Genomic DNA, 19,558 nt, shown 5'->3' on the forward strand with positions numbered 1-19,558 from the left:
ATGGTATTGATACTTCTTTTTCTGACATTATCTGAAAGAAAGATTATATGACATGTAGTGACTCTCACTGTTTTTTCAATTATAACAAAGTTTGAATAGTGAGGCAATTTTTTGTTTGAAAAACAGAGTTTTGGTGGTGAAAAATGCATGGTTTTGGAAGACCAGCTGTTGAAGAACCAATTGAAGTTACAGCAGAGTAATCTATTAGTGTGCGATCACTGACATTAAAAGATGACTAATTCCCATAAAGTGTGTAAAAGGCAATCAATATTTTTGAAATGTCCCATAATGGATTGTAAAACAGAAGATGCCTTCAAAACACGCCATTCTCAATGGAGTTAGTCATCGCTGCTGAAAGCATTAAATTGTAAGTTATGAGAGCTGAGCAGTCCAATGGCAGGACAGGTCACACTTAGAGTGACCCTAGAATCCACAAGTGATGCATCAAAAATGCATTTACTGGCTATGCTTTGGTAAACTGGATGTGTTACCAAAAATGCAGCCAGTACTGTTCAAACCTGGTTAAAAAAATAGTCAAACCTGGAAGACTGCTGTTATAAAATTTAAAATCCCTGATCTACTGAGTGGTAGACCGAAATCAAAGACAAAGCTTACCAGTAACTACACACATTGTGTAATAGAATGAAGTGGGTATGGTAATTCTCATTGTAATAGTTCAGATGGAATAAATTTTGCCATTTGACTCCAATAGTGTTCATTCAATCTATAGACTGAACTTCTCAATTAATTTTTTTTGAAAAGTTAGTTTTTCAAGAAATAAAACTTTGGTAGCAGATATGTCCACCATCAACATGGCATGCCATGGCTAAATTACTGTAAATAAAGTAAAGAAAAAAAGATATGAAAAATCCAATAAGGATGAGTTCAAGGCATAGCCTGTACCTTCAAGTCTCACAGGGCTTGAAAATTTAATCACAAAATTATCAACTTTGTTCGTGAATCTTTTAAAAAGTACAAAGTATTCATTCATGAAGACAAATAGTATTTCAATTAGGATTGAAGAGTGGCCTTTTCCGTCAAGAATAACTGCATTTCAATTGAGAGGTAATGCAGTGTTATAATATCTGATGCTGACTTGCTGTCAATGTCAAGTTCCAGCGGTACCATCACTAGTTTTGTGATCTCAGTGCTGTTGTTGAAGTTTTTCTCTAACAAAGTTTAAGAAATACATTTTAACCACAGTTTTTATACACTCAAACTAAGTTTTTCACCACTCAAATTAAAGGTAGGGTTATAATACTGCAGTGCCTTGATGAGAAGCGCCCTCTAGAGGCATTCATGTGAAAATTGAAATCGGAGAGAAAGAAAGTGAATTGTGAGGTGCCCTTGAGAAGACAGAGCAATGGTGTTGGTTTCACATCAGTAAATAACCTGTGATAGACTGGACATGCAAATTCTGTGAAAATAACCATTGTCTGGAGGCAAAAACCTGTGCCATGAAGTTTTTAAAGTTCAATGACCCAGCCGTGAATAAAACTTAAAATAAACTTACATGAACATCAATACACAACTACAGGCAAGTAAAAACACAAGAACAAAAGACATACCTTTTTAAAAGGATCAATCACAAGAAGTTGGATAACTGCTTGCACAGTCTGCATGTTGAACTTGAATGACGAGTTGATACTTTTGAGTCCATGCTAAACTTGATGATACTATTTCAAGTTGTCAATAATTAAATGCCGCTGAGAAAGCAATATACATATCTAATACTATTATGTGATCACTTATAAAATAAAAGTTGTGTTTCATCGAATGAAAGTAAATGATGTGTTCTGGTTTTGTATGAAGAGACATGATTGAAGAGATGAACACTTCAAGGACTTGTTTGAGTTGTTTACAGGATGTATTTCACATTCCTGAGTCACATGTTGACAGACAGTGGCCAGAGAAAGACACAAAATGTTTGAAATTCTTCCAACTTTTATTTTGATGATTATGCAATAATTGCAATGGATGACTATTAGATTCAACATTGTCAAACGTCAGTGGTTTACTTTTCAGGTTTTCTATAACCCCAGGGCCTACCACCTGATGAAGATGTATGATGTTCTAAAGTACCGTGGTAGATTTTATAATCTTGCTTGACTCATAGTGATAGTTTCTTGGTGTACAAACTCTGTTATGTGAACAGAAAATGGAATGGACTAACATCAGATTGTGTTACTTTCAAAGTAGGCTAAAAATACCAAGTGATTGATCGATCTCACTTTCTGAAGAATAAACTCGACGCTCCCAGGCATTTTTGATGTGCATATTATGCAATCTATCCTACACAATAACATTCATGCATCTGCTTAGTTTTGCGTCAGTCAGCCACACCATGGCACCTACAAGGCAGTGATTCAGGCCTTTACTAGTTTACTGAATGTTTAGAGTGAAGCCCTGGAGCAGTCTTGCATTCATGTTAAAATAAACATGAATGTATCCCCTAAGGTAATCTTGTCCACACGGATTACTGCAGAAGTCAAGTGGATTAGATGATAAACCAATACAAAAACTTTACTCAACAACTGTAGTTTAGAATGTCATGTTTCTTCACACTTCACACAATTTGACCATGTTACTGGAGTGGTAACCGGGGAAATGATTGGACACTATGTTACAAGCCTGATAGAGGGCGCTAATGCAAAAATTAGTATGGTGGCAGCATCTCTGTCACAGGGTAGAGTCAGCATACCATCCAATGGCATTAAGTTCATCTGGAAGAGACTTTGATGACCTTGTAGGTTGAAAAAGTCATTATCTCAAGTGAAAATCTTCACTTTATTAATGGTCTATTTGTCTTTTTGAGGAAATGTATGTGCTATGACTGGGAATGCAAGTATTTCTTTGAAACACTGACAGGGTTGTACATTTTCAATGTTTTTGTTTTGATGTACTACAACTTCTCATACTGATTTGATTGTCAATGTGGTACATACAATCATAGAAAGTAGGTTCAATCATTGTCTTCACACAGATGTAAACTCACAGCAGAAGTTGTAATACTTACAACATCAAGTCATGGTCCATAGAACAATAACTGATAACATTAACTATAGCAATGTTCTTAAAAAAGTCACTCATGATACCATGGCTGATGGGATGAACTGTCATTTATTGAAATCTGAATATAATACTTAGTGTTTTTGCTGGGAGTAGCAATGAAGTAAATGTTGTGTTGTAATTTTTACTAATGTTCATACAACATCTAACAAAGCATGCAACAGTATGGTGGATATGTGACCGCAGTACATAAATCATTAACCCAGCTGTGTAAACTTCAGTGATCTTTTTTGAAAATATCTTGACCTTAGCACTGTAATATTGTCTGGATATGATGGATTCTGTGTATTGAAAAATTTCTTCTTGGGTCTTGTCCATTGTAAGCAAATACAATCTGTCCAAAGCCAAAAATATATTTCTTTCACATTGATGATCTAAATGACTCTAACGAAACAGACAAAATATTCAGTTATGACATGTTAGCTGGCAGAAATCGTTAAATCTGTACATGTCTTACTCCATTCTGTGCATACTATAATTGCTCTGGACATGTAATAACACCACATGGTCAAATGTTCAAAATGTCTATGATATTTGTGATTTAATTTATAGGTCACATGCATATTGCACCTCTATCTAAGCAGTAACATTTAAATTATGAAAAAATCTGTAGAAATGAGAACCAAATTAACAATGAATGGCCGGTTTAAGGGAATCGGGTAGCCTTTAAGAAGTACAGGGGTATGTTATCATTGCAACAAAAGCTGCCTGCATGGGCTTTCATGCTAACTTGCTGAGTGTTCATATGAATTCATGAGTAATTGTGACAAAATTCTAAGTTGCTTTCTTTCATCCAAAATACTGTTTGTAATGTATGCAGTGGCAAACAGGATATACAGTACCTGTCATCCCTCTTATCACCATGTTTTGGGTAAGTCCAATTGTTTATGGACCCCTGTATGTATGAAGGAGTTACACAGACAGTTTTATCCTCAGGACATATTTGAAGAATAGTATATCTAATCTTCTTTGTCATATTGTAGTGGTTATATTGTTGGCACACAGTCCATGTAGCCAACAATGAGATGCAAATGATATGCAGTAAAGGTCTCCTCGACTAACTTTCAGCTGGTTGCTCACTTTCTACTATTTTTATAGTATTTTATACAAAGGCACAGACTTATTCTACCCTCAACTTCAAACTGATAGTGATTTTGTAGCTCACTCTTTACTATTTTTCATAGTTTTTGGTAGCCGGTAACAGACACTTCGTGTTCGTGTCGGCTACATGGACGATCTGCCATATTGTCGGCTAGGGTGTCTTCAATAATTACTGAATAGAAAACATACCCTTTAGGCTAACATTGAAATGTAATATGGCTAAAAATGAACCCCGTGTCCTACAGTCTTTACCCTTGCTACATGATCTAGAGTCTCTCTGAATAGCAAGAAATCACTGACGTGATCATCGCTTAGTCTGTTTTGAACTTGTAGCTGTCGCCTTAATGACTCAATGTCAAACAGTTATCTGCAGTGCAACAATTGCTGGCTCTGAGCATATTCTGTACAACGTGAATAAAATTGTAATAACAGTGCATTTAAACGATTGTGTTTTAAAATATTGTACCTTGATGTATACACGAAATCGTATAGATATATATATAGCAATGTAGAATGGTTTTTATCTCAAACATTACTTGACAGTGCATAAAAAGTCAAAGGTCAAGAGTATGTTTTCATGGTAACAATCCCATGACCCATTGCTGGAAGTACCTCAGTAGTAAAATCTGTACTGTAATGCCATTATAAAAATTTGTGCATCTCTGTCTGCACAGATTCAGAGTATTTGTCTCAGAACAGAGAGTGAATCAAACTGACAACAGATCTGAGGAAGACCAGAAATTCATGTGCATATGATTTAGTAATTCATAATTATTTAATCTATGAATTCCAGTATTTAACCAATGATCTGGCCTCTTATGCTATCACATATTGAAATTTATTGAGCTATCTCGTCCAATCAAAACCATTTCAGACCAGCACACAGCAACAGCAAATAAGCGACTGGAGCTGCTGGCATTCTGTAAGCTGAATTTCTTACCACGCGGGCTGTAACAAAATACAGTACAAGAGACAAATGACCTATGACCTGCATTCACACATCAGTGAATAAACAAGAAATAAACCTATCTGTCTCTTGACAGACAGCCTTTTTCCTTGTCTGGAGCAGGTCTATTTCTTCCTTTTCTGAAGGATGGGGAGAAACGCATCAGTTCCAAACGATAACAAGACAGTCTGTACAGGATGATATATTTTACCGCCTTTCCCACACAACTGCTTAAGTGGTATAATTTGTGACCATATCGAGTTTATGCTAGATCTTCAAGATATACAATCTAGAATGATTCAGTATGCAAATTAGCTAGAATTATGCAAACATCACCCATTAAAACTTTGCTGTGCATCATTCTACCGTAAAAGCTTCTGCATTTTACAATGGTCCTTGGAGTCAATGTGATCCTACATTTTTAAGAATAAGACTGGCTACTTTTTGAGATAACTTTCAAAAATAATCCATGACACTGAACATTAAATTCTTGAGTAAACCAACTATCTTATGTGCTGATATGGTTTCCTTTACATAATCAATATTTCTCCCAAGTATTACATCCTTTGTGCATGTTGAATTATGCAAATTAACATTAAATATGCAAGCCACACCTATCTCGAAAGTATTTAGATGTAAGTGTTTCAAAGTTTACCATGTACTCAAGTCACATGAACTTTGTCTAAGAACATTTTGTATTACTTTTGGGATAACATTCATAGATCGGCACACAAAAAGATAGACAGCCCTATGATACAGCCTATTGTATGATGTTGCCTGAACGTATGAATGAGTAAAAACTATTCTTTCAGACCAATGAGACACATTTCCCAATGGTGTAGTCCGAGCTGACTGGAAAGTTAAGACTTTTGAAAATTCAGAAATGCTGCACTAGTGTTGTGTTCTGGGTAGGTCAATCTTGATTAAATCTGTGTGCCTCTGTATAGTACATCCTTGTTTGTAAAAGTGGCAAGTATAAAACAAATAAATTTTTCTAAAAATATTATTTTCTACGCCAATATTCACCTTCCAGGTGGTTTGATGTGGCATTGATGATTGGACGGTCAATGAAGTCAATTTGGCAGTCACCATTAGTAACTGCATTTCCATGGAAACCAATGCAAGGTGCATTCTCAAGTTCAAACAATACAACATTGTTGTCTCCAGATTGCAGCACACTGGCAGGAACATACAAGGTGAGTTGTGGTCCAATGTCCGGCCAGTAACGTCCAAGGTTGAACCCATTGATGTATGCTTGACCCTGTAAACAATGATAGAGAAAGACTAAGTAAGATTTGTTGATCACTAAAATTTCATCTATTTCATATATTGTATCTATTTCTTCAAAGGGACATAAGCTCCATTTGAAGGCAACATTGTCCTCCCCCACAGGATTAGTTGTCCCCCCCTCCCCACAGGAAAATCTAATCTATCTCCAAAATCTTAACTTTAGAAATCACTTGAGAGCCACAATATCAAACAAACTGTAAATGTTCACTTTCCCAGAGTGAGAGTCAGTGTTTTGTTGGAGCTGTACTATCCTCAGCAGAAAAGCACACAAAAATTTTGGCCATTGGAGGAACAAAGTCTGACTGTTTTTGTGTTCCATGTCATGTGAATATCTACAATACAATCACTAACATAAGTACATGTAATGTAAGTCGTGTATGATATGAGGGTCAAACAGGTCATCATCCATGGAATGGTCAGAGCTGAGAATCATTGATAGTTGTTGATAAACTCTGCTTAATACAGATGTGAATTAACTGTTTATGAAGTTTATGCAACGTGATGAGTGAGGTTATTAAGCATTGATAATTGTCAAGGGCAGTTTGTGAAGCATCTTTGCATGGCATGGGAGAGCATACAATATCAAAGCAAATACAGGGGTGCTTGATATTATCAGCCTTGTAACTTTTCAGGTATGGCTGATTTTATCTCATTTCATACAAGGTGAATAAATCTGACCCAAGTGAAAACCAAAATTGAATCCTGATATTCCTGGAAATGCAAATTTGATGATTCATGCTCAATTCTGTGGTGAGTATCTAGGTTCATTTGTTTACAGTGAACATGTAATCACAAATTACTGTCTCGTTAATATGCACCAAACTACAATGTCATGAGAGAGAATTATTTTGAAAATTTGCAAGGAAGCCTTGAAGAAAATTAATGCACACTTTGGCAACTGCAATTTCTGGTTAATTTGGAATGTTTGTTTTCTTATCCCAGAAAAATGCAAGAAAATCATTACAGAGAAAGGGTGCACAAACTCTTGGAGCGTAGTGATTAATTAATTATTTCAAGCTGACTCCATTCTGAGAGAAATACAACGTCAACCATACATTTGTTCATCCAGTCCTAATTCACAGTACAATGGCGTGACCTATACAATGAAAATGATATGATCCTACCAAGGGAGGCAGTCTGCAAGTGGACACTACATTAAACTATGGTGATCACTGCAGATCAACAAATATAAAAAGGGTTTTGTACATTAGTATATGACAAGCAAAAAGTTATGCACAGTCATGGATTAATGTTTCTGCTCTGTAAAATAATGTCATTCAATAGCTTTCTTTGTAACTAAAACGTGTTAAATCAATGCCCCTATGCTAACCAAATTTGGATTTATTATATTCAAACTAAAAAAGTTTCTGTTGAAGTATCAAAATGACCGCATATATCACTTAGCATCTATTATGTAAAATAGATGCTATTGCATCTATTGCATTTGGTACTAGTTCAGTGTTTGAAAGCCATTCGGCTGGCATTGTGACCACTTTAGACTATAAAACTAGTGTTCAAAGTTTTTGCTGTATAAAAAATGAAATAAAATGAAAACAAATGAAATGACAGGAAACGAAATTGAAAAGAAAACTCTACAGCAAATATTTGATATCACCCAGTAAATATCTACTCATGCTGAATATATACTGGACAAGCGAAGTAGAGAAAATTGCCATTCATAATAAATCTTCTGAACATTTAATTTTCATGAAAACATAAAAATTCTTTGACTGTACAAATATCCCAGTGATCTCGCCTCACCTTTGTCCATCCCTTTGTGTTGAGAAATGTATCTTGCACTGTGTCCACTGTCAAAGTTCCGCTGTAAAATGTCGGCACTTGAAGAGTGATGACTTGGGGAATTTTGAAGTGACGTATTTGTGTTTGTTGAAGAGACGGCTTGGGTTGACCACAGCATCTAAATCTAGGGAGAATATCGACCAGGGTTGAAGAATATCGCCATCTAGTGTTACGTTGCCGACAATGCCCTGGAAAAGATTCAGACGATAAATAAACTTGTTTTTTCCCTGTACTGTCTAGGTCTCCAGGTTATCACCCTTTCAAATATTCCCTGTGAAACATCACTACATTGTAAAAATAAATTCTTGCTTGGTCACGTGAGATGAAACTTGGCAGGACTTCCTGATCGTAGAAACAAACAAAATAAAAATAGAATATTTGCAAAACTTACTGAATTTTGAGCTATTTTGACTACTTCCTAAAGATACACACTCTGCTGAAAACCAAGATTTTAAATGTCAAACCATCTCTTATCGTTTTCATTGAAAAAGTAAAAAGTGTTACTAATTCAGAAGAAAATGTCGCCAAAACGAGTGGAAATAATCAAACACTTCTTTAATGGAAAGCAATTTTGCCTTTGTAAGCCTTCTTTCACTCTGTTTTTTCATCTCTTTCGATTTTTGTCTTTTTGTGATTTCCGTTTTAGTCCTTGTGCCTTGTTGCATTTCTGAAGTTTTTTTGAAATAAAAAGATTTGCTAATGATAATAATAAAACAAAAAACCAACAGACCATCTTGGGTGTTTAAAGGGATAGATAAAAATTTGACCAACTTTTTCTGTTGTATGAATTCAATACAGAAGATACAATATAATTTGTTCAAACAGTTGCAAGTGACACTGCACAGATGACTCACATACCTTGGAATCATTGATGTACCTGCCGTAGTTGATACGACCTTGGTTTTCTACAAAGATGTCCAGTGTAGCGCCTTTCTGAGCAGACAGATTGAGTGTTGTTCCGATGCTGGGGTCATTAGTCATTCTTGATAAAATGCCTACCACGGTCTGGAAAGAAGAAAATTTTGTGAAGCAGCATGAGAGAAAGTTATTGGTTAAAACTGAGAAGTTTATTATTCTGAGAAATCCAGCAAAAAAGTGATATCTGGCAGATTTGAAAAATAATGTGTAAATTTTGATACTTTGCTTTCAAGTTTGTCTACATCTGTCATATCCAATACATTAAGTAGTTCATGACTTACAAAGCTGACAAATGTGCTGAAATCTGACAATTTTACAGGGCCAGTAACTCTAACTTTGATGATTTTTTCATTATTTTTATTTTGTATATCAATTACAAGTACTTATTCTACTCCCCATAGAATGTTGAGACACTGACTATTTAGCTTGTCAACATACCATATAAGGAATGCACCGTTCTTGTTTATTTGAATTCTAGTCTAGACCAGAATTCACTTTCCAGTATAACAATGCAGTCTGTACATGTACAAGTTGAGTTGAATACTCTGTATATCATCATCCCTTGGGTAGTAGAACAAGAAATTATAGTTTACATTAAAAACAAAAATAGTGAAAAAAATCACCAAAAGTTAGAGTTACTGGCCCTTTAAAGCAAAGACAAAATGAAATCAACATGTCAACATGCTGGACCAATGACCAGCAGCCATGCTCTAATCTCATTGAGTCACATGCCTCAGCTTGTACCAATTTGCAGCACAGTTTGAAAAATAAATGACTTATAAGAGATGATATGAAGAGATTAGAATATGAACAGATACAAAATTAAAAAACAATAAGAGAGTAAATGTTTCTTGGACTCAAAGTCTAAAAGTCATTTATCTTGTCGGCCTCTTTGCTGGATGTCACAACTTCTCCTTTACTCATCAAACTTTCATTCATCTCCATTGTTTTCAATAGGATGGCGGATCTATATCCACAGACACGGGGGTGAAAGGGTCAAAGGGTGGGTGATTTATCATTTTGATATGTAGAGCACACAGATACCCATTCTTAATTCCCACTAGAGCAGCAAACATGCCCTCTTCAACCAAGAAAGGAAGTTTGGGCATGGACATCACGTATAGATTTACTGTGTTTATTTTTGGAACCAGTACTGACCATATTGACTAGAACATATCCCCTGTCTCTGATGCCAGGAACACTGAGTACAGAATTGTTGTAGTCTGCAGTTATTGTAGTCCTGTACAACATAAATCCATAACTCTGCAACAAAAGGAACAAACAAATCTACTCTTACATCATCTTTTTTTTTTTAAATTCACATTTTACACTCCGTTTATGGCATAATTTCCATTGATCTGTTGTTTGCAAGGATCATAAAACACAACTCATTCTGAAATTATAGAAGATAAAGGCACTAGAATTGATGTAGTTCTTATGATGGTTGATAAGATCCTTTGAATTTCTGATATCTTGAGTGTCTTTGTAAATTTGTGTGATGATTCCTTTGGAGCAGAGAATTACAAAAAAGCTTTGTTTTTACTTGAGAATTACTGTACCAGACCATTTTGCTATATCATTTCTTTATCAACAGTTGATGTGTGAATTTCTCTAATTTGTTTAATGTCCTACAAAACCATGTAAGATATATTTTGTTTGTTAACTTTTAACATAAAAACGTTCACTGAAGTAGAGCCTGGAAGGCACTGTCTCATTACAATGTCTTTGGAAAAATATTATGGACATTAAAGAGAGTAGCTTTCCTACCTGTTGCATATCCTCCATAGTGATTGGATAGGTTGCTATGATTGGTCCGTATGGAGACATTGTATCAATTTCATCATAGAATGAACCCAGCTGGGACAGTGTGACCTTGCCGTAGTTGGATTTTGGTGTTGGGGGCGGTATTGGGTCTGGTGGCAATGTGCGGTACTGATTGAGAAAAAAGTCAGTGTGGTTAGAAATTTATTTTGCTGTTACTGTGGATGCGGTTCTGTGACCATTTGTCAGATTTCTTGGAAATTTCTTTTACTGTGAGAAAGCAACACATAAAACAGTACTCCACGAAAGTCAGAAGCAGAATTCATAAAAGAATAATTCAATAATATCATGCTCAAATTATAACAATAAGACATTGTTGAAATACAATAATGTAGTTGTACTGTATTTGTCAAAGTACAATGTATGTGACTCCATGGGGCACTTTGCTTGCTAGCTCTGCTAAAAATGATTAAATTCCATGACTTTTTTCCGTACTTACTTTTCCGATGACATTCCTGATGGCCATGTATTTATCATTGGGATCACCAGCTTCACTCAGTGGTGCGTCATAGTCATAGCTGGTAGGCTGTGGTTTATAAGGCGCGTAGTTGGCTCCGTTCATGAACCCAAAATTGGTACCACCCTCAAACATATACCTGCAAGAGTAACGGAAATTTATGAAGTGAACTTATTTTTTATCAGCTTTGAAACCTGTGATTATCTTTGAAGCTTATCTTTGAAGCTTGATGTTAATCTTGATAATATATTCATTTTATAATATATGTTTACTTTATCATTTGTCTCTCTGCAGCATATGTTTGTTAAAACACAAAGTGTAAGCCTTGCCAACCCAACACAGGTTGTCAGGTCTCATATCTCCAAATTCACTTACATATTCACTGATGCATTCATGGCTAGGATGTCATCAAGATATTTGGCAACTTTGTCTTTGCTTGTTGTCTGATGTGGTGATCCCCAGTGATCTAACCAGCCCGTGTAAAATTCAGAATTCACCTACAATAATGAAGGAAATATGTCTGAGTGAAAATTATTTCATTCATCAGAGACATTTGAAATATCGGGCAAAAATAAAATCTCAACAGACATGGGGTTGGGGCCGAGTTTATTTTTCTAGAAAAATTCAAAGAAAATCCCTGTAACCCTGTACAATGGGCCAACTTTCTTGCTATTAATCACAAGGTTGGACCATTTCACTAGAAAAGTGATAGGGCGAATTTGGTTTATCGTCTCTGATAGGCAAGCAATTGTATGTCAGTAATCAGGGATGTAGCAAATAGCTGGCAGCTGGCAAAAACAACCGGCTGTCAGCTAAAATTTACCGGCTGTGAAAATTTAGTTTTAGTAAAAAGTCAGGACATTTTGCAAAAACTTAATGTGCATATACACTACTTGTAACCACCTGTACTTTTATTTTTGCCATCAGTAACCAAATATTTCTACATTCCTGGTACTTACATTTTGTCAGATATTTGTATGTCAGACAATGCCTCCATATGAAAATTGCATTGTATTAAAGTGGCAATAATCTCTAGCTCTTAGAGATGTCAATTATAATTATACATATCAGTTTTTATGGTATTTATTGTCTGAGATTTTTCTTGTGTATTGCGGCATAATGTATGGTGTGAAAGGCTGCCTGTGCATGCTATTGGTAAGGGCAAAATGCATACATAGACAGACAGATAAATAATTAATCAAATAAATAAACAAATAAATTAATAAACAAATGTCTTTGGGTGAAGCCCAAAGAAAATCTCTATTTCTTTAGTACGAGAGATGTAAAATTCTTGTTTTAATATTTCAATGTTCTAAAATATGCCTGTTCCAAAAATCATTTTGATAATTTGTACATGGAAAGAATACACAGAAATGAGAAATAATACATACAAGAGGTCCATCTGGCTGGAATTGTCTCAGTTTGTTGAATGGTGTCTTAACACTACCACCTATAGAAAAAAAAAAATTTCATATGATACTACTGTAGACTGACATTGGTAATGCTATTCACCAGTTGATACACTGTACCGTAGCTGTTTATTCAACAAAGTTCTTTCAAAGACTCGATACTCTATGAGTTACTGAATCCGTCGATGCTGACCTTTTAACCCCAATCTAGTGCATTAGTCTCCCTGAACTGTTGTTAACCTCTTATCATACTAGGGGTGTGCTACATTCATGAATTACCCTTTGACCTTTAACCCTTTGAACTCATTGAATTATAACTTGCTAGTAATACACACAAAAGCACCCTAGCAAAGTTGCTGTCCATGCTAGAAGGAGCAGCATGCTATACCACCTTCAAAGTATTCAAAGGGGCTGGAGAGAGCCACATGGAATAGCCAACAACGGCTGTGAGAGATTTTAGGAATGCATAACAAACAAAAAAGCCCTAAAACGGATATACTGACAGCATTACTAAAAGTTACAGCTTTACAGTCATGTGAATCAGATTTTCATGCATTTTTTTCAAACGCATCATTGAAACTTTACCTGGACCAAAATCCACAGTGGTAAGCACATTTTGCAGTGTACCGCATTTTAACAGAGAATCTGATGGTCCATCTGTTGTGAAAAGCACTACATCACTTCCAAGTGTGTCAATGATTTTGTTTCTCAGGAATCTAAGATAATCGTAGTCACATGTGTAGTAGCTACCATACTCATTTTCAACCTTGAAAAATATATACAGAAACACAACAGTCTATGAATATTATCTGTGAACACCATTATTCATGATAGATAATAATTAAAGGACTAGTAATGCTAACTTTTGATAATTTTTTCACCATTTGTTTTTGAATGTCAACCACAACTTCTTGTTCTACTTCCCAAGGCATGTTGATATACACAGTATTCAGCTTGTCAACTCAACCCATACATGTGTAAATTGCATTGTTATTGTTGAAAAGTAAACTCTGGTCCGGACTAGAATTCAAATGTAAACAATAACCATGCATTTTACACATAGACAATAAGTAGACAAGCTAAATAGAGGGTGTTTCAACATTCTTTGAGGGTAAAATAAGAAGTTGCAATTGATATACAAAACAAAAATAATGAAAAAATCGTCAAAAGTTAGCATTACTGACCCTTTAATTGGAAATCTGGATTTCAAAAGTTGTAACGAAAATGCCATGGAAGATTCTTAAGGTATTGCCTTTAATGTAACTAGCAACCTGTCATAGCACAAAAGTTCTCAATATAATATAAAGATCATATTCACATTTCTGGATCTGTTACTATTTTTGCAAGAGTGAGCAGTTTTTTTATCCTTTCATGAACAATATTGCACTGGACTACTGGTATTTCACAACGCTCATTTTAATATGACTGCATATCTGCAATTGACTGTAGCTGATTAGATACATGTTACATGAAATATCACAGGAAGACTTTCTTGGCAATTGAAAGAAAATAACACACCATTTCACTGTTTTCAGCAAACTAAATTAGAATTGACGTCTGTGCATTACTACCTAATCCTTCCTGTTTGGTTAACTAAAATTGTAGATTTACAGATTGTGTGTAGGGTAAGAAAGTGATTAACAATCATTGGTTACATGGAATAGAGATATTTCTAAGGCACTGTAGCCATCAATATTATGCTGGCTAGCCTACCAGGTACTGTAGCCATCCATATTATGCTGGCTAGCCTACCAGGTACTGTAGCCATCAATATTATGCTGGCTAGCCTACCAGGTACTGTAGATGAATATGAGTAGAAAACTATCCAGGGTTTATTAGTAACAGCTCGCACTTAATTTCCCTGGATTTCAATAAATCATGCACGAGTCACAGAGTGAATATTACCAGGCGCTGAAAAATTTGACTGCAAACAACGGTCTCGTTATTTTTTTATATCATGATTCTCTATGTACAGTGTTGATCTTCACAATTTTCTAACATGTTTTGATTGTGTATATATTAAATAAATAAATAAATACATGTGCATTCAAAACATTGATCTAATGTACACAGTATTTGTAAACGGTTTGCCTGTCAGGATTTTTATGTACACATGAGTGTTGCATAAATTGGTCACCAGAGTTTTCAATTCCAAGCATATCAGTGTTGTATGCTCATTTAAATATCCAACTGACTTGCAGCAAAGAACTAGTCAGTGACACTTAGAAATGTGACTTGAAAGAATGAGGAAAATGGTAGTTCAATTCTACTTTTTAATTTTGATTTTTCCTTTTTTTGTTGGATAGAGTTCACACATTTTCCTATAAGAGCCCTTGTGGAAATTGAGCAGTCAGTAAAAGTGCATAAATTAACAGATAGACAAATTTGTTCAATAAATTATTTAATATTTGCTCTTTGATATTGTTCATCATTGGAAGTCTCTGGCACAATCCTAGCATATTCTGGTATGCTGTGATATAATTGTGTCATATTATGAATATGGCCAAGTAAAAGAAATATAAGTGTGTCCAGTAACCTGAGCTACCCTATTCAGAAACCCTCAAACCACAAATTTCATTTTTGCATTTTCAAAAATCACGCATGATTTTTGCCAAATTTTACTGATTTTTGATGGGTCATACTCAAATAAAACAAAACTTCATGACCGACCTAATAAATTTCTTTGGGGCTGGTTAAAAGAAGAACACAATATTTTGTTTTAAACTGAAGTGACGTTTTGATAAAATGTTCAAATGATGAATCTCCATCCTAATAAAATTTTTTCTTTCTCTCTCTCTCTCACTTTCTTCTTTCAATTTCTCTCACTTACCTGTAATGTGACGACAGGGCCACCGTTCTTGTAGAGAAACAGACTTATGATTTGCAACAATGCGTCCCACCACTTCCCGACTGGATCAAGATAATCTGGATCAGATGATCTTAATCTGATATTGGGGTTATTTTTCAGAAGCCAGGAAGGCAGGCCACCCTTGGATAAGAAAATATAAAAGATGAAATGATTCAAAACCATGGACAGTAAAAGAAGAAGATTATTTCCAATTATATCATACCAGTATATTGATGGCGCAATTACAGTGATCTGATTGGTCGAGTAGCGAAAAGAACCGTGGTATGTTGGAATCTGTTTTTGATGTTCCAAGCCAGAATTTCAATATACTGTTATGCGATGGTATACCACTCGATTTTGACCAGTTCACTTCATATATGCACTCGCTATCGCTCGTGCATATATGTCGTGAACAGGTCAAAATCTTGTGGTATACTGTCGCTGGGTGTGCTTTATCGCTTAAATATCAAATATTTGCTGTAGAATAACATAACTGTAATATGTACAGTATGTACATAATGACAAAATTTTGTTACTTTTCCTTCACATCTGAAAAGTCAAAAATATCCTCTTTAAGTCCAAAAAAAAATTTGTTTCTGGTCAGCATGTGCATCATTTCAGGACCTGCACATCATTTTTTTTGGTTGCATACTCATCAGTACAGCTATCCTTGATATCCCTGTTTGCATGTCCAAAAATGCTAAAAAGAAAACATAAGTATTATGCAGCCAGTGATAAAAGACAATAACTGTTGCATCAATAGTGCCAAACCAGCATAAAAAAAAAACCCAAAAGCCCCAAAAAACTAAAAAAAAACCAATAGAAAATCGCATCATTGAATCACTTTAACTGAATGTCAAGGACCAGAAACATATCATTGGTCTAAAATGATGGAGATAGACAATCACTCTGGTATCACCATTAAAATTTGGGTTCACATTTCCTAACTTGCTGATCACTGAAAATTCAAAATTGCAAGCAAAATGTCTTAGGAAGTATTCCGAATTTATATTTGAACAGATGGGAAACATATACCATTTGACTTTTAAAGCTACAAATCAACAAGAAGACAATTTATTACCTTTGTAAATGTTCCATTTGTGAACAATAACGCTGTATCAAATTAAGCTTGAAAGGACAATTACAGTATAACAACATGATGTCATTATATAGACACTTGCCATTTTGCTGAATATCGATCCCGTTCCATTCTGCTTTTGCACATACTGAAAGAATGCATTGTTTTCTTACACCCATTTTCTACTGTCATTTATTAATATTGCATCTATTACGAAATCTTTTACAACATAATTTCAAAATGATGTTGGCCATTGAGAGTAAAGTGTACTATAATAATGTAATCCCTAAAGAGAATGTCATGCTGCAATCGTTCTGTGTATGGCTGAAATGATGAGTGGCTGACTGGCAGAAAGAAGAGATTTCTTGGCAATATTCAACATACCATATCCCATTCTCCACAGATGTAGGGTCCAATTCTTGCGATGACCAGCAACCCAGTGTCATTGGCTGTCTGTAAAAATGTGGCAAGGTCAGCCTGACCTTCAAAGTTAAACTGTCCTGGCTTAGGTTCATGGAGATTCCATGGAATATATCTAAAGGACAGGAAAGCGCATTAAAGTTAATATTAAAAGACATGATGTAAATACCCGTAAATAAAACAAAAAACTTTAAGGAGAAAACAAACAAACAAATTTTCAAAATTGGTAAATATAAGCTTTTAACATTGAAACTCATTACACAGAAAATTTTTTCAGGTGAAACTTTACTAACCCAGCCATGGTCAATAGGGTTGACATAACATTGATTTGGATCCAGCATTATATACGAAACTCTGCTGATATACTCTCTTGCAAAACTGTTGCATTGTTGATAGCTTTTGAGTTGTATTGTGACATTGGAAAATGGCTAGCTGTATGGTATTACTTTATTCAAATAAAACAGGAACGTCCTTTCTATGTGATAAGAAATTTCATAATTAAGTCCTCTACTAAATATAAATAAGTTGTCTATATGAATTGAAACGTTTTCAAAAGAAATACTTTTTGAGTCTAATTTTATATATTTGTCAGAAAGATAATTTCAGAAAACCACTCTTTTGAAATTTACTAATTTGCTGATTCTCTGATCAGGCAAATAGCTGTAAATCATTCATTCAATTTTGAAAAATTTACATCTGTATACTGAAAGGCACCAGTGAAAGCTAAATACTGTTTTCCATCGCTGCAAGCTTCCTAAGACCGATACCAATAATTTTTACTTACATCTGGATTGCATTCAGTCCAGCAGTATACATTTTCTTTAATCTGTCTTGCCAATAATCTTTGGGTATTCTTGCATAGTGTATACTTCCAGAAATATACTGGAATGGTTCTCCATCTTTCATAAAGGAATTACCCTTGTAATCAACGGTAAACGACCTCCCTGCGACCTTTAGGGGTCAAAGATTGATGATTTGTGTTATCTTCAAATCAGTTGCATTTACAGATATCCAAGACGAGTCACTCACATGCATTCTCTATCATACGAAGAATTTTTGGTAGAAAGATTTGCGACTGACTAGTTCCAATTTTGTGACTTCAAGACCTTGAACAAATGAAATTCACCCATATGCGCCCTTCGATAAGGAAGTATTCTGACAGAAAGTATAATGGAAAGGTGCTCTTATCGAGCGGTATGTTATTCGTGGCATTGTCACGTTTGTTTGATTTCTCGAACAGCTTTTTGATCTTCTGTGAACCACTACATGACGGCCGCTGTGTGGTGAGTATTTCCATGGGGGTCTCTACTACCTCCATGGTATTTCCAATAGCACGGAATCACGCAAATACAAACATCAGGGGGTGTGTCCGCCAGCATCTATTTTTGAAATCCAGGCCCCCACAACAAAATTTGAAGCATGGAAATGTACCGAATCCGAATTTTCATTGCATTATAAGTTCACTTGATAATGGCCGAAAACTTTTCAATTGATACAACATATTTGAATCTGACAAAAGGTAGATGAATTTCTCACCGCATTATCGCCGAAAAACGACGAAGCCACAAGAACAGCAGAAAGGGAGACGATTGCACATTTAATCTTCACCGCCATGTTAGTCAAACTTTTATCACGTGAAAAGTCAGGTGATTTATAGTATGACCTTAAGGTGACCCTGACGATAGACATTTCTGTAGTTTCAACATAGGTGGCGCTATAGCACTCTCCAATGAAGAGATGAATCTGTCCTCGGTGCTCAAGGAAAGTATTCACATACAAAGGTAATCGGACATGTAACATTTTATGAAACAACATAAAAACATGGGACCAAGGGACACAGAAGTACTTTTGATTTCCCATGTCAAATTCCAAAATAAATATCAAATGTCCTTTATTATTTACCTATATGAAGGTTATGTGGTTCAGATAAATATAAACTATCTGTTCGTTCACAGGGAAGCCAAGATAAAGAAACAAACAAAACAAATAAAAACAGAAACTTCGAAACAAACCAATCAACCAACCAGCCAACAAACCAAACAAACACATACAAACATCATCCAAAAAAGCAAACAAATAAATAACTAATAAAAAACTGATTAACAACTGACCAATTAAAAACAATTAAATAAATAAACAAATGAACAAACCAACCCCAAACAAAAAATAAGTAAATAAATATAACAGAAACTGGTAATTCAAAATTGAATAACAATTGAAATGATTGACTGATTGAATGATTGATAAAATATATTCAAAATGCGCGGTAAGTATCACTTACCACTGCACTCAGTTATTGACATCGCATTTTTAACATGATACATGTGTTGTAAATTATTTCAATTCCTATTCCATTTGAATTTCCAATTTCTCTTATATTTTTCATTTGTTTGTTTGGGGT

At 35.0% G+C, this 19,558-nt stretch overlaps 1 protein-coding gene across 1 annotated transcript; it reads right to left on the bottom strand.

Annotated features, from left to right (window-relative positions):
- Window positions 1-3,101: 3,101 nt before the first annotated feature.
- On the bottom strand, window positions 3,102-18,817 carry LOC139139979 (beta-galactosidase-like). The gene is given in 14 exon segments (XM_070708959.1): window positions 3,102-6,377; window positions 8,168-8,254; window positions 8,257-8,394; window positions 9,065-9,211; window positions 10,283-10,387; window positions 10,892-11,056; window positions 11,385-11,541; window positions 11,778-11,899; window positions 12,794-12,852; window positions 13,397-13,577; window positions 15,642-15,800; window positions 17,122-17,272; window positions 17,942-18,108; window positions 18,694-18,817. Coding segments are annotated over 14 exon segments (1,974 nt in total). The 5' UTR covers window positions 18,772-18,817; the 3' UTR covers window positions 3,102-6,119.
- Between the last annotated feature and the right edge of the window lie 741 nt (window positions 18,818-19,558).

This window comes from Ptychodera flava, chromosome 9 (assembly GCF_041260155.1).
Source record: "Ptychodera flava strain L36383 chromosome 9, AS_Pfla_20210202, whole genome shotgun sequence".
NCBI classification, from domain to species: domain Eukaryota; kingdom Metazoa; phylum Hemichordata; class Enteropneusta; family Ptychoderidae; genus Ptychodera; species Ptychodera flava.